At 38.5% G+C, this 20,547-nt stretch overlaps 2 protein-coding genes across 5 annotated transcripts in view; both read right to left on the bottom strand.

Moving 5' to 3' along the window:
* Positions 1 to 755: 755 nt before the first annotated feature.
* Positions 756 to 2,897, bottom strand: LOC117431699 (dexamethasone-induced Ras-related protein 1). Of its 2 annotated transcripts, none has more exons than XM_034052947.3 (2): positions 2,007 to 2,861; positions 756 to 1,766 (listed from the first exon to the last, which is right to left on the bottom strand). In XM_034052947.3, exons 1-2 carry the CDS (start codon positions 2,275 to 2,277, stop codon positions 1,240 to 1,242), a joined length of 798 nt encoding a protein of 265 aa, XP_033908838.1. In that variant the 5' UTR covers positions 2,278 to 2,861; the 3' UTR covers positions 756 to 1,239. The 2 variants fall into 2 exon arrangements, with proteins under 2 accessions (XP_033908838.1, XP_058851974.1); XM_058995991.1 differs by having other exon boundaries at positions 1,392 to 1,692; positions 2,007 to 2,897.
* Positions 1,646 to 20,547, bottom strand: part of pemt (phosphatidylethanolamine N-methyltransferase) — a 182,889-nt gene continuing 163,987 nt past the window's right edge. For 2 of the 3 annotated variants that reach the window (XM_058995992.1, XM_058995993.1), the window contains exon 7: positions 18,853 to 19,825. In XM_058995992.1, the coding sequence (XP_058851975.1) occupies positions 19,771 to 19,825 (55 nt within the window). In that variant the 3' untranslated portion in view covers positions 18,853 to 19,770. Of the gene's footprint in view, positions 1,767 to 18,852; positions 19,826 to 20,547 lie in introns of those variants that run through there. The other variant, XM_058995994.1, reaches the window with a different exon arrangement.

The following is a 20,547-nucleotide window of genomic DNA, read 5'->3' on the forward strand; positions in this document are numbered from 1 at the left end:
ATATATTGCCCTATTTTTGCCCAGCATTGAATAATTTGAATATAATTCTTTATTATTGATATCCGCACCAATACTTGTTTATTTTGTACATGCTTACTATTTTGTATTTAGGAAAGTGTAAAAACTGATTTTGGCAATACATTCTGTTGCTGTGTATATGTACACACCCTTTTTATTCCTGTTGCAATTTCCAAAGTTTCGTATAAGAAAACATATAACGTTTTCTATTAGGCAAAGCTTTTTTTATTGTTGTGTAGTTCGTTTTAGCACTGTGGGATTACCTGTCTTGCGACTGAACAGTTGTGAAATTTGAGTAAAACCTAGTGGACCAACACAAGTTTGGTTTTACTCAGTATTGGTAAAGCAACATCAGGAAGTCTGGCAACTTTTCAAGCAACCTGTTGAAGCAGACATTTTCAAGAATTTATTTAGGAAATTGTTGAAATTAAGATAGTGTGGCTGAAATTATCAAATGGTAAGAATTGCTTGTAAGTTTTACATTCAAAAGTTGCCAAGTGTTTTATGGGTTTAGGGATGTGTTAACCCATAGTTGGGGTTTGATTGAATCTGCTTGTGGGGTGTTTAGTTTTTCTCATACAGAAAAGTATCTTTGATTTGAATGAAAATTGACATTATACTTCAGATTTTACCTGTGTATCCAGTAATAAGGGTGTGTCTGGGATGTGGGTATGGAATTAAAGATTGAAAAAAATAAAAGTAAACGTGTAATCTTGAAATTATAGTTCAGATGACAATCATTTACAAAGCATTTTATTTGTTAACTCAACACCTCACTTACAAGTGTAAATAACAAAAGTTCACAATAAACATTTGTTCATGTTGCAAAAAACATTGCTTTTTTGTATTATTATATACTTTACAAAATGTAAAAAATTTGTTTTTTAATCACATTTCCACTCTACCCTGAAGTTTTGTTGTATTTTTTTCAAATAAAACACGTTAAAGCATTTGTGTATTTCTTTCGTGTATCTCTAGCACATTACATTCATTTCACTCTTCCAAACATTTTTTTTTAGTCTTGTACACATAATACGCGGCTCGCATCTATCAGACCTCTATGATTCGACACAGTTGCTCCGCGCGCTGCAGACAGAAGCTCGAGCCAGACCTGAACTGCCAGCAAAGCTGTCGCGCCCATGCATTCAAGGGGATACTGAAACCCCTCAGCCAAGACATATTGGACCAGTTCCTTCCAATGCATTAATAGACAGTCAGTATTTAGCTAATGACGCATCTCTCTTTGTCTTTACCCTGGCCTCCACCAATTGCCTTTTCCTTGATATACATCAAGTCACTGTGGACACTCGGGCGCCGTGCAAAAGGCGCTACAATTCCATACGCATCGCCATCCTTGAGCTTCTTGTTCTTGATAGACTTTCTGTGCAGAATGTCACAGTACTGCACCGATACCTTTCTGTGCAGGTCCGGGCTCATTTCGCTCGGCAGCTTGGACATGTTGAACAGGGTCTGAAACATCTTGTCCACGTTGGTGTTTCTCTTGGCTGAAATTTCAAAGTAGGCGCAGGAGCTGTCCCCAGCGATGAGCTGCTCGATTTCCCCGGGCTGCACCTCGCGGTAGAAATCCCCGTCTCCCTTGTTTCCACAGATCACTAAGGGCACGTCCACGTTCTCCTTGGTTTTGTTTTTCAAGCAGGACTTGGTTTCGAATATCTGTTGCTTCAGCCGCTGGACCTCCTCGAAGGAGTCCTTGCTGTCAAGACTGAACACCAGGATGAAGATATCACCTGCGAAAACAGCAGAGCAAAACTTGAGTAAAACTGTTTAAACAAAACACAAGCAACGACACAAAGTTTTTATTTCTCTGGAACCCGAATTACCCATGGATAAGCATGCAGACACCGAACCTTAATAAATCCAATATATTAATGCAACACTCCATGCGAATTTAAGCAAGGAATCAATTTTATTTTTTAAAAACACGCTTGTTTATCTGCATTGCAAAACGTGTTAAAAACTCAATTTACCTGTAAGTATGGATAGCCGTCTTATAGCAGGGAACGGATGGTTTCCTGAAGTGTCCAAAATGTCCAGCTGATACACTTCTCCCCTGATACTGTAAAACTTTCTGTGAAAATCCTCAATAGTCGGGGTGTACTGATCATCAAACCTTTCATTCAGAAACCTGGACACTATTGCGGTTTTCCCGACCTTTGTGGAACCCAAGATCACCATCCTGTAGCAGTTCTTGGCTGGGATGTCAAAATCATTCTCGGAGGGTGATATTTTCTTAATCATGGTTGTTGTATAGCTCCCAGATTGCGTTTCCAGCAACAAAGGGTACTGTTTATTGCTAGATGTTCTTAATTCAGCACTGGAGCTGTTCTGAGCTGGTGGCTGGAGCCAGCTATTCTTTTATAGTAGACCTCGCGCCCACCTCCCCTTGGGTACGTCATCAACAACGCAGCACTGTGTCCAATGTTGCGAAAAGAAATTAACAGGTGCCAGTTCTTGCGTCAGTGTGTGAGGCTGGGAACATGAAAACTGCACAAGAATGTGAAGTTAATAAAACAGCAAACACACTTGGAGATAAACTGATATTTCTTTTTCTATTGCACCGTTTAAAAAATCGGACTTTTTAAATAAGTGGTTCTGCTTAAGTTTAAAATCACTGTACAGTACTCGTCATTTTCAATAATTAATTGAGTACCTGTAAATGTCCATTTAAATTTTAATAATTAAACACTCTTTTCCGAGTTTCACAACATTAGTTGTACATTAATTCGAAACGGATGTAGTGAAATTGCTTCTGACGTCCGGAGAGGTTCATTTAAGGCTAATTTATTTTTTAAGGTTTTTGATGCACGAACTTCAAAAGTATAGAAGATGTGACTACTACTACTACTACTACTACTACTACTACTACTACTACTACTACTACTACTACTACTACTACTACTACTACTACTACTACTACTACTACTATTATTATTATTATTATTATTATTATTATTATTATTATTATTATTATTATTCTTATTCTTATTCTTATTCTTATTCTTATTCTTCACATATGTAATTCTAGAATTACTTACAATGTAATTTAAATCTGCATGGCAACACACCGTCTCATCAATTGTTGAAATACATGCACAATATCCGTAGTCTTATGTTTCTTTTAAAAATGTATACCGGTGCATTTATTGTATTCTGCTGCAGTATAATTGTTCCATGAAAAGACATGAATTGATAAACAGAATACATGAACTACATCAGACGTGAACATGTGGAAAAAGGGAAATGTATTTTGCAACAATGTATGTGCAAAAAAAGTCAAAACTGTTTTGCTATTCTTTGTGTAGAGTTTTAAGAGCTGTAAATTAGCTATTATGATTTGCAAGACGTGTTTTTCTTTTAAAAGTCTGTCTCCAGTTCCCACAGACTTGACATTTGCATGGTTTGAGTAAATGGGGGTGACACACTTGAAATACACAAAGGGTGAGTTCTCCAGGTCAACACAGACATTATTCATGTAACTGAACAATTGATCCGTTTTGTGTAATACAATAGAATTGAGTATATGTTTTCAAATGCAAAATACCGTATGTCGCAGCAAACAGCTCTTGATGCGGCTATACACTAAATGTCACCGCCGTGTGTTCATTTCACTGTAGCCACTCATCAAATAAAACCAGTGCTTAAACAAATAAGTAAATACATGTTTTGTTTTCTGATATTTTTATTTTAATGATACATTATAGAAAACGTGTTGGACCATAAATTCCCAGTAACACACTTCCAGTTTCCAAGTTTACATTAAAAAAACAAACCAAACCAAAACAAAACAAAGTCCTGCTAACAAGACAGAGTCGCACTCTTGACCCACTAGAGAGCGCCATAGCTTTTCTTTCTTTGAGTTTAAACTTCAGCAACCTAAGCATTTTGTGATGCGATACAACAAGGACTATTTAGATTTATAAACAAAACGTTAAAAATAGTTTGACTGAATGTAGGCTTTGAAGAACTTAAATACACACACGAAAAATACTACAGAATAATTGATGTATAAATACAATTATTACGTTAAGCAATTTATCTAGCACAATGTTTTATATCCATTAAGTCTGTTTTTCCCAACTAACGCTCTCTATTTTCTTATAACAAGCCTTACCTAACTTGTTTCTTAATTTTTCTTTTCACTCCTTATGACTTGCACACAGTCGCATGTATTGTAATAATTACAATTTCCTATTGGCTGTATCCAGTAAATTATTAAGAGATGTTTGTTTGTTATACTACAAACATTAAAAAAAAACTGTTTGACACATTTAATAAATTAATTACCAGACATAGTTAAACTGTAAACTATAGTCAACAGCTGTTTCGCAGGACATGACAAGAGAAAGAAATATAACAAGTAATATAACATGCTACTTTTTTTTTATTAAGTAATAAGTAAGGACATGATATTCGTTTTCTTTCTGAATAAACGAGTAACGAGCAATAAGTTACCCTTTCAGATGGGCGTCTCCTTGTTTTCTGAGCTATAATCATTTGCACATTACCGGACAAGCACTGTACAAGGTGTACCACAAATAACACTGCACCGGTTCTTTCTAATAATGTGCATTTGAGGAGATATTTAGAATCGGGTCCGAACCAGGTATCTGTCATTGGAACCGAGTCCGATTCCGGTTCCCAAACCATTTAGAAAAACGTGTCTGTACGCCAATGTGTGAGCTGCACGGGGAGGGTGGAATCTTATATATACATATAAACAAGCATTAGCCCTGCATTTTTACATCAGCATAAAAAACAGTTCCATTGGGGCATATCTCTCTCTCTCTCTCTCTCTCTCTCTCTCTCTCTCTCTCTCTCTCTGTGTGTGTTAAAGAATTCTCATTATAAAGAACGGGACAAGTTAGAATTTGAGACAGGGTGTCACCCTTTGATCTGACAGCAAACGCAGCTGACCCATAAACTAAAACTAGAGAATTCGCGCCATTTAAGTGTTCCTAAAGAGAATGTGTGAAGTTAAACTATGCCACAAAACATGTGATATGTTTTTAACAAAAAGTTCTCGCTCAGATGCAAAAAATGCATGCACGTGTATTTGGTGACGTACTGCCCCAGACCCTTTCTTTACATGATAACACGTTATTTTAACTGCCTGCGGTGCTCTGAATGTGCTACGAGGAACACTGCTGTATAATGGAATAGGACACGTTTAATATTATTAGTAGTAGTCGTAGTAGTATTCCGAAACGCTACTGCACAAACCTATTCAACCTTGTATAACCAATTTGTCAGTGTTTATACCGGGATAATCTCCAGAGATTCTGCTTCATAAAATCCAAGCAGCCTTAAAAATGTTCCGATCAAATCCAGCTGTGGTTTACGTTAAACACATGGTTAAATGCACAGCGTTTGTATCACGTTAGATTACTAGCGGTTCATTAGACATGACGGCAATGAAAATGTGCAATATTACATTTTAAAAACATATATCAAACATTGTTTTATGTTCAAATAACTCTAAATGTATATATCCACTTTACATAAGCTTTAGACATACACTAAAGCGCAGCATACCTATATCTCACAGGACTGGATTCTCGTTAATCTGTATAGCCCTATGTGCAAATCATGCTTATTGTAGACAGTTTTTCATCTGAAAGGATACAGACATCCACTGATGTTGCACACATTGAGGGAAACGGCTCATGAGTACGTGTTTTCCAAATGTGTATTCTTTATTTCTCACTAACAAAAAAGGTGCAAATCCCACTTGAAAGTGAAATCCTTTGTACCCAGCCCCAGTACACTTAAGTGACATCCTGCTACAGCATTTCACACCAACCCCGATCCTTCCCCTGTCGTTCAGATACGCCTCGATTTCAGTTTTAAGTGTCAGGCGAAACTAGACCAAGAGTTTTCAAAACTAGATGAGGCAAGTTGTAGTGAAAACAGTTGGCTGCTTAGTTCAGGCAATTTAAAATAAACAAATAAATAAAATAAATTAAATAAACATCTTTGCTCAACGAGCCAAATTCATACTTGTATTGTAACGCTTGAAATGTATTTGCTTACGATTGTAAGTCGCCCTGGATAAGGGCGTCTGCTAAGAAATAAATAATAATAATAATAATAATAATAATAATGTTTAACATACCTTTGTCAAGGGAAAGTGTGTTTGAAAACAAACATTGGAGGTTTTTAAAGGCTTTTGATGTCATGGTAACCACACATTTATTTCTCTTTAAATCTAATGTCTTTATGATGTCATTCACTGTGTAACTAGTGACATAACAAGCTACTGTTCCTTCCTATGTAAACCTTCAGGCATCATGGTATCGAGTCTAGTTATCGATTTATTTTCTTTTATTTTTCTATACTGTACATTATCTAATTGTATTTTTTCTAAAACCGCAATCTAGGTCATCCACGGTGTGTCTGTTCCTTGTAAAGTGCTGAACTATTGGTTAATTTACTTTACTATTTCTTATATTTGATAGGTGGTTCTGTATTGTAATTATGTACCTGTCTCGCCTACATATTTTATTTTATTACATTTGATGCAAAATATACCATATACAAGGTTGCTATTGTTGCATGACAGATTTTTTTAAGACTGATCATTTCTTTATTTGTGATTTAACTTTTATCTTTACCAATATATTTGCACACTTTACATGTGCTTTTACAGGTTTCAATGTCCCGTAATGTATCTATGACCCCTTTATGTTTACTGTGGACTAAAATGTCAGCTAAATTTGCACCCCTTCTAAAAGCTAAGATCGGTGCTTTCTGAAATATTTGTTGAATTTTTGTTGAATGCTTCCAAACAATTTTTGAAATGTTTTTTTTATAAATTTAGTTGTTGCCAATTATTTTTATTATTTTCACCCCAATATGGAAATGGCCAATTATTTTACCACCAATGCGCTGACTGGGGGGGACGAAGACGAACACACGCTGTCTCCGAAGCGTGTGCCGTCAGCCGACCACTTTGTTTCACACTGCGGACTCACCATGCAGCCACCCAAGAGCTACAGCGTCGGAGGACAACGCAGCTCTCGGGCAGCTTACAGGAAAGCCCGCAGGCAAGCCCGCCAGACTACAGGGGTCGCTGGTGCGCGGTGAGCCGAGGACATCCTTGATCACGTTTAACCAAGGTGTCTAGAATTCAATTTCAGATTTTGTCCACCTTAAATCCACCAAAATGTTAGGGTGGATATCATTTGCTAATTTATGAAACTCCATGTGTCCATATTCCAAATATGTCATCCACATATCTTATGTATTCTAATGGTTTCTTGTCTAGTTTATTAAAAAAAACATTTCCTCCCATTTGCCCATATACGTGTTAGCAAAACGCATGCCTAATGTTGAGCCTATTGCTGTGTCATCATTCTGTTTGTAACTTCTATTTCCAAATGTAAAATAACTATTTTCTGAAACTATCTTGATCATATTATTATTATTATTATTATTTATTTATTTATTTATTTATTTATTTCTTAGCAGACGCCCTTACCCAGGGTGACTTACAGTCGTAAACAAAAAATACATTTCAAGAATCACAGTACAAGTATTAATACAATTAAGAGCAAGATAAAATACAATGACTTCAGTTCTAGTAAGTACAAGTATATGACTCAATATCGGATACGATTCAATATCGGAGCAGATAACAGTCAGTGATAGTTACATCAGGATACAATTAAATGCAAAATACTACAGATTGAATAACATTTGTGGCAGATTACAGTACAGTACTCTGTAAAGTACAGGATTAAATGCAGTAAAATAGGGAGCAGATAAGTGCAAGTAAAGCACATTAAGGAAGAGTGATAAAGTGTCCAGAGGGAAAAGAGGAGTTCTACAGGTGCTGTCTGAAGAGGTGAGTCTTGAGGAGGCGCCGGAAGGTGGTCAGGGACTGGGCAGTCCTGACATCTGTAGGAAGATCATTCCACCACTGCGGGGCGAGGGTGGAGAAGGAGCGGGCTCTGGAGGCAGGGGAGCATAGAGGAGGTACAGCCAGTCTTCTAGTGAAGGAGGAGCGGAGAGGTCGAGTGGGTGTGTAGGGAGAGATGAGGGTCTGGAGGTAGCTGGGTGCAGTCTGGTCAAGGCATCTGTAGGCGAGTACAAGTGTCTTGAACTGGATGCGAGCGGTGATCGGGAGCCAGTGGAGTGAGCAGTGGAGTTGCGTGGGAGAAGCAAGGCAGAGAGAACACCAGGCAAGCAGTGGAGTTCTGGATGAGCTGGAGCGGACGGGTGGCGGACGCAGGGAGGCCAGCCAGGAGGGAGTTGCAGTAATATTTAATATTTCTTCCACAGGTATCATGTTCTACTCTATTTTCCAGTGCCTCTTTACATGCGTCTAAAGTTTTATGCCTGGGAACACTGGGGTACAGGGATTTTACATCCATGCAAAATAAAATGGTATTCTCTGGAAGTTTAACCTTTTTATATTATTAATCCTTTTCAGAAAATCTTTAACATAGCTAGGTACGCTTTCAACATGTGGCTGCAGCTGCCTTTCAGCTATTTCCGCAATAACATATGCTGGGTTATCAATTGTGCTAACAATCATTCGCAATGGGTGTGTTTCTTTGTAGCAGTTGTTATTTATTTTTATTATCGATTTTTACCTCCACTCTCTCTCCCGTTCTTTTGCCCTGAACACACAACCCAGAGTGAATGAGATGTGCATCTATATATACAATTGTGCTGGGATTCAATTACCAATTAATTATTCACTTGAATCCCAGCACGTGAACTAAATCTGTGCAACCCCTGTGCTCACATATTATGAAGTACTTTAAATGCACGTGAAGTGAAGTGCAATCCCTGTGCCTAAATACAATTATACATTTAAATAACTTGTGCTACACAAACCCATTTATATCCCGTGCAGCAATATCTATACATCAACATTTACACACTACATACAACATATAACACACAAATGCACACAGGGACGGGGCACATTGCCACAGTATGGCTTGAATGTTTCGGTGTTTATTTTACTTTTAATGGCTTGCCTTTAAGTTTTGAGCTGCTACATCCTAATTATGAGAACATTCTGTTAAATTAGTGGGAAAGAACAACACAACACGAGATGGACAAATTGGAAGATAGTTCCCAGGCAGTGTGAGAATGAAATGCAAGTTAAAGTAGCACCTGGGGGAAGTGATTCATGTCATTGCTTGCTCTTGTGTTCGAATAATGAAGACGGTGAAACAGAATCAGCAAGTCAATCAGGACATCAAGGTAAAAAGAAGCGACTTTGTTTAGTAATTAACAGTTTAATTAAGATATTGAATTGGCTCAAAACACGGTCACGTGAACAAAAATAAAAACCTAAAACTTCATGCTGTAGTTCTTTCCGTTACAAAATGCTGTATCTGCGTCTTTCTAGTGCCGAAATTATCAGCAGTTTTTCTGGCACTCACTGTTTACAAGTTTAATAACTTTAATTCTGTCATCTAGGCAGGACCTTTTGTTTCTCCACGTTTTCTCTCTTCCTTTACAAGAGAGCGCTGTTGTTTTATTGATTACAAATAAAAGACCGTTAAAATGGTTACAGTATTCCTTTGAATTTAGGACGTACCATTTAAAACCACATTTTTCTTATAACAATAGCCCTGTGTGCTTAATACAGGTTTGAGTCCGTCGCTGGGTAAGAGAATTATGGTCGCTGGTCGCGTTAGACAGGTGGTCATTTAATACAGTTACATAAAAGCACAAATATCATTGGGAGGAATTTAAAATGGTCACTTAGACCAGGAGGGCGACTTACAATTGTTACTAGATATCACATTATTTTTACATACAATTACCCATTTATACAATTGGGTTTTTACTGGAGCAATCTAGGTAAAGTACCTTGCTCAAGGGTACAGCAGCAGTGTCCCCCACCTGGGATTGAACCCACGACCCTCCGGTCAAGAGTCCAGAGCCCTAACCACTACTTCACTGCTGCCTTCCCCTTTAATAAGCTATGATCATCTTGTATTTCATACAAAACTACTTAAACACCTAAAACAGCAATTACCATCTAATATTTTATTTCCACATTCATTGTTGTGGCACTGATCTTCTGCTACCATATCAAAGTGTATATTTTCAATTACTTTTAAATATCTATCATTGAGTCTTTGACTCTTGGGTATATTATTACATACCCAAGAGTCAAATACCCAATGATAGATATTTAAAAGTAATTGAAATTATATACCTTGATATCATAGCAGAAGATCAGTGAAACAACGAGATTTTTATCCAAGAGTTTCATTGGTCAAAAGAAGGTCACGTGGTCATCTATAAAAATCAATATTGCTTGTACAAGCGGTCTAAAATATTGCATGTATGTATATTGAATGTGATGACATCATCACAGTGTCTCCTCAACCAGTCTCTAGAACCAGGCTACTCAACACGCGGCCTGCGGGCCGCATGTGGCCCGCACACAGTCAATTTCCGGCCCACGTAACTTTTACATTAATATATTTAATTATATATTTTTGCAGGAATTAACATAGCAATGAATTGTGCAATCGTTAGCAAATCCTGTTGTGTACTGCTGTGTGGCCTGTGGTGTTTGGGGTCTGGGCCACGCCATCTAGTCAGAGCGCAAGGGGGGGAATGCGACTGTGTGTGACTGAATACTGCTGTTGAAAAGGAGTGAGCTGGCCTGTCCGATTGCTTGCTCCCCCTCCCAGCCTTGATAGGCACCTGAGGGGGAGAGGGAAGGCTCCGGCTGGCTGGTTAGGACTGAGCGGGCGAGAGCAGCAACTGGTGTCAAAGTACAGTTTAGCAAAGCTAGTGAAAGAGCGCTTGAAAGAAAGTGGAAATACAGCGAATAGAGTGAAAAACATTGGCAAGTTACAAGTAATAACAAAATGGCACCCAAAAAACGTAAAATAGTGCACGAAAATAGAATATTTAATCCTAATTGGGAGCTGGAATACATGTTTACTGAAGTAAACGGAAAACCGATGTGTTTGCTGTGTCAAAGAACCGTGTCTGTGCTGAAGAAAATAAACTTACAACGTCACCACGAAACATGTCACCCGGAGTTTAACCAGTCTCATCCACCTGGCAGTAAGGAAAGACAAGGTATGTAATCTCGTTGCAAGTTTTTGTGGGCAGCAAAGTCTGTTTCGATCACAATTAAGACAGCGATGTAGTTACTGAAGGTTGGTTTAAAATTGCATGGCACCTTGCAAAAAGCAAAAGGCCTTTCACAGAAGGGGAACTGATGAAGCAGTGCTTCCTGGATTGCACCGATTCACTCTTCTCAGAATTCAAAAACAAGGATGACATAATAAAACAGATCTCAAAATTGCAAGTGTCAGATTCCACAATAGCAAGGCGCGTGGAAAATATTTCTGATGATTTGTTTTCTCAACTCTGCAATGACTTGGAAAATGCTTAAAGAAACTCGTTTCAGTAACTACAGATGACGCACCCTCCAGGTCGGAAAAGAAAAGGGGTTGGTGGGCCTGCTTAGAAAAAACGAATGCATTCCAGATTTCTTTGCATATCACTGCATACTGCACCAGGAACAACTCTGCTGCAAACTAAAGAAAGGCTATCTCAAAATTACAATGGAAAGTGTTGTGAAGATTGTGAACTTTATCACTGGACATGCATTCAAGCACAGGCAATTTCGCTCTTTCGTGGAGGAGTACGAAATGCAACACAAGGACTTGTCGATGCACACAGAAGTTAGGTGGCTGAGCCGTGGTCAGGTTTTGGCGCGTTTCATGGATTTGCTTCCTGCTGTGCAAGATTTCTTGGAAGAAAAAAGACGCTTTGATTTGCTGCCGAAACATTCCTGATGCGAGTGGCTTTTCAGACTAATATAACGCAACATTTGAACATGCTTAACCTCAAGCTTCAAGGAAAGGATAAAATCCTCCCTACACTGTTGAGTGATGTGTCAGCATTTGAAGCTAAATTGGCTCTTTTTTCGGATCAGCTTCTTGAAAAAGACTTAACACACTTCCAGGTCCTGAATTCACAGGTAACACAATTACACGACCCAGCTGTCTTCTTGCCAGAACCCTACACAGAATACCTTTCTGAGGTGTCCAGAGAATTCTCTTCTCGTTTTTCTGACATGAAACCCCTGACATCGATACTTTCAGTAGTTGAAAACCCCTTTTTTGTTGACGTAAAAACTGCTTCAGTTACAGCAGAAAAGTTTGGTGTAAAAAAATCTACTTTTCAGGAAGAATTTTTAGAATTGCAGCACAATAACGTTCTGAAAGCTAAGCATCAGGAAGTAAACTCTGAAGCATTCTGGATGTGCTACATACTGAATGAGACACACCCTGCAATTGTTACATGTGCCAAGAAGGTCTTAACCTGCTTTGGATCAACCTATGCATGCGAGAGTGCATTTTCATCAATGGGCACCATCAAAACGAAACATCGCACATGTCTCAGTGATAGGCATTTAAACGACTGTCTCCGTGCAGCTAAAACAAGGTATCAACCCCACGTAAAGAAGATGGTGAAAGCAATGCAGACACAATCATCACATTAAGTACATGTTTTTCATTTTACTTTTTCATTTTTATTTTTTGCACAAATGTGATAATGGTTTGCATAGAGGTATTGGCAATTTGCTGATGTAAGTCGGTTTGTCGTTGAATAACCGGAAAAAATGTTGAGATATTAGTTTGGTTAATTTTCAGCTTTACAAAAACATGGAAATAATTAAGAACATAAGAAAGATTACAAACGAGAGGAGGCCGTTCGGCCCATTTTGCTCGTTTGGTTGTCAGTAGCTTATCGATCCCAGAATCTCATCAAGCAGCTTCTTGAAGGATCCCAGGGTGTCAGCTTCAACAACATTACTGGGGAGTTGGTTCCAGATTCCTGCAGTTCTCTGTAAAAAAGTGCCTCCTATTTTCTGTTCTGAATGCCCCTTTATCTAATCTCCATTTGTGACCCCTTGTTTCTTTTTTCAGGTTGAAAAAGTGCCCTTGGTCGACATTGTCAATACCTTTCAAAATTACATCTAGTAGCTTTGTGACTTTCACGGATTCCTCAGTTAACATAGTGCCTGCTGTTGTACCTGGACAAGAAACTGTTTAAGTGTGTGTGTGTGTGTGTGCGTGTGCTTGTACAATATATCAAGGGCCAAAGTATTTGGGCACTGTTATAAAAAATGTATTGTAACTCCTTTTGAAAGCAGTAACACAAGTAGAAATATTATGATCAACAAAAAAGCAAATATAACTAGATTTGTATATGCCTTATATTACATGGACATTATGAGGTATTTTTGAAAGTGAAATTGTGTTGTGGCCCCCAGCTTCAATGTCACCTTTTCATGTGGCCCACAGAGCTTTCAAAGTTGAGTACCCTGGCTCTAGAATGTTCTCGGCAGGCTCCCTCACTCAGAAAACCCCTGCTGTATTCTCTTGCTTCATCTGTGCAGAGATAGTTACTTATACCGGTTCATTAAAAAATATACAACATATCTTCATCAATTAAAAGGAAAAACAAGACACCTTCCCCGTAAGTGTAAATTATTATGTTTTCAATGTGAAATGTTTCTGTTGCTACTGGCATTATCAATGTTTCTTTCCCTCCCAATCACGTCCTGACTCATTGCTGCTTCCTGCCGGTCTCGGCTGTCTTCAAAGCTCCTGCCTCACTTAACTTTTGTTTGGTTTCTTTCTCAGTCACGAACTGCGAAAGGTTTCATGAAGCAAATATCGACTGCCACTTTTGCCATATATCAGATGAATATATATATATATATATATATATATATATATATATATATATATATATATATATATATATATATATATATATTCTATGTCCATGTTACCATGGCAACAGACCCCTAAACTGGAAAAAAATGAATCCTGGTATTAGTTATGTGCATACCTTTTGAACGTGACTTTTTCATATTAGACTCCTTCCTACGTCACCTTCTTCAGTGTGGCATGGCTGCCTGGGCTGTTTTATGTCAACAGCTGCTATATTTACCTCTAATTAAAACAAGAACGGGCTACATTAAAAACAAAGATATGGACAAATTGAAAAAAATGAGCTTCACACCAATGACTGAAAATTTAAACAAATGTTTTTAAAAGAGCAAGAAAATGAAAAAACAAGAATAAAACCCTTACTGTACTGACATAACCCTCACAATGTCAAATTTGCATTCCACCTATCTGAAAAAGACCTGGACAGTAAAAAAAAAAAAAAAAATGGGAACGACTTTGAAACAAGTTCTCTCCGAAGCATAACAGCATAACCGAAAGGCTGCTTTTCCCCCTTCGAGGATCTTGTCATGGAAGTACTGTGCTTATCTGCTTTCTTTGGCTTTCTAAGATGTTCAGAATTTACAGTTCCATCAGTTTCCAGCTTCCCCACATCCGGCATTCGTTCCCGCGACCTTCTCCAGTTTCCTGATTCACACTTCCTCATCTGGCTGCGTACCTCCAAAACTGACCAACTACATCAAGGTCATTTCATCCAGTTTTCAAAAATCGACTCTCCAATCTGCCGCTACTCCTCCATGACAAGGTATATGTCCCTTAAAAAACCTTTCCTTCCCTCAAACCTATTATTTATCGATTCCTCCCACACCATTATATATACCCCACATTCATTTTTCAGCTACCTCCACAGCTAAAACCAACATCAATCTTCATTTAATCAAAAACATGGGATGCTGGTCCTCCGCAGCAGTCAACTCATACATTTGTTCATTCCCTACCAACATAGTAATAGCCCATCAAAGACTAGCTAGCATTGTGGAGTTGGGGCTACCTGACCGCCGGGGCCACCAGAGGTTTTCCCCTTCTAGGTTTTTTTCCTCTCCACTGAGCGGCAGGTAATCACATAATCTTACCACACTAACACTATTTTAAACTCTCCAGTTTGTCTCGTCCTTTTTGTCTTTTCCAGCTGTTTCTTTAATGTTATGCTCTGGCGCGACTCTATTGTTTGTCTCACGGTGAGGGTCTCTGTGGGGAGCCGAGGGTCCATCCTTTGAGGGGGGGGGGGGGGGGGGTAAGTGCGGATTCACTCCCCCGACCTCAGGTCTGACACAATACCTCGTCCTCTCACTAGGGGGGATTCTCACCAAGCCACACTATCCTTGCGCAGCTCATGCGCCTATTCTACCTCACCACGTGAGGCGCTGTCCTTCCTTTGCTCGGATGCCTTCCTGGTCCTGACTTTGAAGGCCGGTGCCTCACCTCATGCGAGGGCAGCACCAGACCAGTCAGAGCTGTTGGACTATTCCTATCGCCCCGAGAGGCGCCTCTGCCGAGCAGAGCCCTTTTATGTTTTCAGTGCCTCAGGAACATGACCTTTGACCAAGCTCTGTCCTCGGCAATAGGAGAGCTCATTGGTTGGGACCTCTTTTGTATCCTAATTTCAAGCCCCTGCCTCTCTAAGCCCACACCTAATTCCGAGCTACGGGCTCGTCAATCTATCCTTGGCCAAGCGCTTCCACTCGATACTGTCATACTAACAGCTTGTTTCTGCTTCCTCTGCTCTATCCTTACAGCTCCAATGGACACCTCGTGAAATATATATTGTGGCGACTGAAACAACGTGTTTGGCAATACAGTAAAACTGCACTATAAAATCCACTTTATAAAGGCAACCTTTTTTACAGTATTAAGGTCACACTATGCAGCCTTGTGTATCATATACCTCTAAAATTACCACCAAAACAGGACTAACATACTGTGCAATATCAGCTACCTTCTTTAAAACCCTATTGAAACTTCGATTCATGATGTGAATATTTTGAATCAGTACATTTGAATAATGAGAAGAATGATATTAACCAGTGTACATTCATTGACTAAAGTAACACCTTTTAAATAGTCATGCATTTTTACACAAGAAAAACTGTATAACTACAGTACTTGGTTCATTGGCTGAACTCAATAGAGATGGTTCACTGTATGTAAAGATCTATAATGTTGTATTGCAAAAGTGATTTTCTTTCTGTAGTTTGTTCATTAGAAATATAAGGAAATGCATGAATGAGAGGCCATTCAGCCCATCAAAGCTCATCCATTTCCTAGAAGCTGATTGATTTAATAGCTTTATCAAGTTGTGTCTAAGGGATCCCAGTGATTCAGCATTACCAACATGACTAGGTAACCCATTCCATCCCCTGACTACTCTCTGTGTGAAGAAGTGTCTCCTTTCCTCTGTCCCAAGTCGATCTCTTAATTTCCAACTGTGTCCTCTTGTCTTGGTTTCTGTACTGCGCTTAAAGTTTCAGTTAGTGTCACCTATATCACCTCATTTTAAGATTTTAAACATTTCCATCAAGTCCCCATTATTGTTCTTTGTTCTTGGTTATTCATATGTATACTTCCTGCATAACAGTGTCTTGAAAGTATGCCTGTTGTATTTGGATCACATTCATTCAAAATATATTGTCATTGTGAGAAGTAGTCTTTATAGCAAATAGCCTGTACCCGGTTCCTGATTGAGGCTGTTGCTAGAAGGAAGGCTATTCTGTTCTTACACCCAATTAACTCATTTAACAAGGAGCCTTTACATGGCAAATGCTTAAAGACTAAGTAGTGGGGTTCCGAAAAATATAGCGTTATATATGTCCCCACATGTTGCTTCAAAGCTCTTTTCAAAATGTCCACCCTAGTGCACTGAGTTTTAAGATCTGTCTTTTAAATCACTTCAAAAAAAAAACAAAAAAACATAACAAGTGCTGTGGCTCTTCTGTTCCGTACCACACCATGGATCGTTATTGCTGTGTTATCTGTTTGACAACGTGGGCAATAATCCTTACACTATCAGTGCACTACAGCGGACATTTTGAAAAGAGCTTTGAAACAGACTTATAAGTGTAAAAAGTTGTCAGGATGTTAACAATGAAAATTAAAATTATTTAAACAGTTGTAGCATGTCATGGCTAATTTACTTTAAAGTTTCGAACAAAGTCGTCACACCTCTATATCCTGGTCTACAGAAATAGAATTTAAATGTCTTTCATATCAGAGTTCACTCAAGTACAGTGAGAAAACATCTAAAGATAGTCAGTTGATATCCGACCATCCTGTTATCATTTTGTTACTTGAAATTCAATTCCTTTGGCTTGGTTTCACCATACAAAATAGGGCTCTCATCAGGAGCTGATTGTGGGGTCATTTTGTACACTACAATAGGCATCTGAAGTCTATTTTACTTAATCCCAATAAATGACTCCATTTAAACTGAGCCTGTCTGTCTGTGATGCAAGTACAAAATCATTTCAAAATGCACCACATTGCCAGGAGAACTCGCTTTTGTTGAAATGAGGGCTCAGTATAATAACCCTCCCTCACATGAATGTCACACACACTGCATACTTGCTTCCTTTATGAGAGTAAATCTATATAACTGAATGTGATCGATGATTGTGAATACTCTGCCAATTATACTGCAAAGCAAACTCATTTCGAATGAGCAATTACAGCACCTTTGTTACAGATTGCAACTATTGTGAAAAACTTCCACAGGGATAAAATATGATTTCTGAGGGAGTCTCTGGATCCAAATGGTAGTTTTTGTTAATGTTTCTATATAGTAACCTATTAATAAACCCTGTTTATACCATTGAATGGGGCTACATTTGTCTTTAGCCACTTTTAAAGCTATTGTTTTAGTAATGTTGTAAAGATCAAGTTGAATTGTATTGTATCCTTTTATTAGTTTATACATAGATTAGAATATTTTAAACAACTACTAACTCATAACAAACAACATTTGATAATTAGTAAATTAGTTGTAAAAATAAAACAAAAAAAGTACTCACCTGGAAAAAAGCAACTTTACATTCTATTAATAATCTTGATATCTTCAGTGATAAAATTGGTCTATAAAATGTGTTTAATGTCAAATCGGTCCGAAATGCAGTGTTGCAACGCAGATGCTCAGCTTGAGGGGAATTCTCCAAATTCAGCTAATTAATTTAGCTTTAAAGTCATTTCCTTACATTGCACTTGCATTGTTATATCAGCAGAATGAATGACCATGGAGCGGTATGGGTATTTGGACTCATGATGTCAAAATACAAACTTATGACAGTTGTGTTTCTCAAAATGAACTGCTGGAACTGGTAAGATGGTGCTGACACTGCTGGAACTGGGAAGACTGGTGCTGACACTGCTGGGACTGGGAAGACTGGTGGTGACACTGCTGGGACTGGTGCTGACACTGCTGGAACTGGTAAGATTGGTGCTGACACTGCTGGGACTGGTAAGACTGGTGCTGACACTGCTGGGACTGGTAAGACTGGTGCTGACACTGCTGGAACTGGTAAGACTGGTGCTGCTTAGTTAAATGTGTGGGTTAGGGTTAGGGTTTAGTTAAATGTGTGGGTTAGGGTTAGGGTTTAGTTAAATGTGTGGGTTAGGGTTAGGGTTTAGTTATCTTCCACCACCTCAGGGCCGCCTTTTCTCATACTGTATGTGAACGGTATCGAAAAAAGATTGGATTTTGATTTTGGATTTTGATATCCAAAAAAGAAAAGGCAGCCCAGGGCCGCCCACATTTAGGCCGCTGTTTCAATGTGGCCCAGGGCCAGGGTCTGCCTTTACATATGTATGAAAGCAAAGCAGACTTAGGGCCGCCTTTTCGTATCACATGACCAATGTGGTTACGTAGCTCAGTAGACACTCCCATACTCCCACACACGTGAAAGGTAAATAGAAAGCTGAATGCTCTGCTAGCCAAGATGGCCGTGGATCAATATTGAATGGTAATTATTTCTACATCATACAACTTAATTATAAAAAATATTAAATAAAAAAAAATCTAGCAGGTTAATGTTCAGGTTGTTTCTGTCACATAATACACACACTGCAGTGCAATCATAATTATGCTTTATTTGTTACAATTAGCTTTTCTTCCTGTTATTTAGTAACTAAGCGATAAATATAAAAACTGCAGGATTGTGGATCTCAATAATGATCAATAATGCTGGTGACTTGGCATATTCAGCCACCATTGTTTATTTTGCATGCAAAGCTATACATAGCTACAGAAGTGTGCGTGTTTATATTAAAATGCTGATCATTTCTTTAGCTGCTTGCTTTTACACACACATAAAAAAATACTGTTCTCAGCCACAAATATTAAGATCGTTGATGCACCATGTGAGGGGGAGACCCTCATTAATATTTCAATGCCTGTTATTGTGATTATTAGGGTTAATGTTATTCTACTGGCCAGCCCAGTGGTGTGACAGGGTCTAAATGAAAACACATGGCACACTGAGGAATAAGCACGTCTGTCTGTCTGTGTTAATCACTTTATAAAAATAATGTTCCTGATTATATAGGAAGCGGTTGTTTACGTTATTTTGACAAAAAGTAGTGGCTTAAAACCAGGAAAGATTTTGAGAAAAATGTTGGGACACTTGGAAAACAAGGCACTTTGTTGGGACATTTTGATGGGACACAGTTTTCCATCAAAGGTAAAGAAACAGCTGCTTGGGTTTGTGATGATCGCTGCTTTTCTTAGCAATCCCCACAAATTCAAGCAGCTGTGCCACTGAGCTACAATGCATAGTACAAGAATACATGAATATGACAACACATACTTCCATAGTCTTTTAGTGAGGGAATACAGATGTACATTGTATAATACTGTACTGTAACAGCAAAGACCCACAATACAGATAGCGTTCTTTAGGAAGCTGCTCCACATACAGTAGTCTATCCCTACTGGGTCCTTTGCTTGTTGAAATGTGAGCAGCAAATCCCTGAACAAACACAGATGCACTTATTTGTTCTTCACAGATTTGGTTTTCTGTCGATATATTTCCTCAGTGAAAGGTCTGTAAATACAGAAAATAAACAGACAAATTGCCATTGTAAAATAGTAAGCGTGTCAGCCTGTGCCTGTCACTGGTTTTTGGAAACATCTTTATCTGTGGGCAGGTTTCTCTTTGACTTATTCATGTTTACTGGAAAAGGGGGGGTGTTTTAATAATCTGTTGACTTGTAAGCCCTTAACCTCAATTAAAGGAAATGATACACAAGTAAGGTACATGGATTTATTTGGAAAACAAAACAAACCCTCTTATTTTATTGTTTGCTTGCTTGGCCCCCTTCCCAAAGCAAATAGCAGGTTTATTCTCTCTCTCTCTCTCTCTCTCTCTCTCTCTCTCTCAGATGTACTGCCTGCAGATAAGTAATCTTAATGTAGGTCAATCCCCCTCTCTCTAATACTAGATGGTGAGCAGCCACAAATTGGATCCTGGCCATTATCAAACAAAAGCAATATTAGGTCTGTCAAAGGTTTAAATCTGACCACCAACTCAATTCATTTTCTGCTTTAACCGTGGGACAACTGCATCTCTGGATTTTAGTGAAATGTATCACTGAGAAAAATGTTTTTTAAATGTCATGGCCTAACAAGCAGGTCAGTTCTGAGGTACTGACCTTGAGAACTCACAGTGGAGTTTAAACAAACTGGAGGGAGTTGAAAAAGATTAGGGAAGTTTGTATTGAACCTCAATGCCATTTCTGTCCCGGGTTAAACCTGTCCAATTACTTT

This window comes from Acipenser ruthenus, chromosome 22, assembly GCF_902713425.1.
Source record: "Acipenser ruthenus chromosome 22, fAciRut3.2 maternal haplotype, whole genome shotgun sequence".
NCBI classification, from domain to species: domain Eukaryota; kingdom Metazoa; phylum Chordata; class Actinopteri; order Acipenseriformes; family Acipenseridae; genus Acipenser; species Acipenser ruthenus.

Bases quoted from the DNA above. Each gene is read 5' to 3' on its own strand.
- LOC117431699 (XM_034052947.3), bottom strand. From the start codon at position 2,277: ATGATTAAGAAAATATCACCCTCCGAGAATGATTTTGACATCCCAGCC. The intron at 1,767-2,006 runs GTAAATTGAGTT...CTGTTTTCGCAG, and splicing joins ACGGCTATCCATACTTACAG to GTGATATCTTCATCCTGGTG.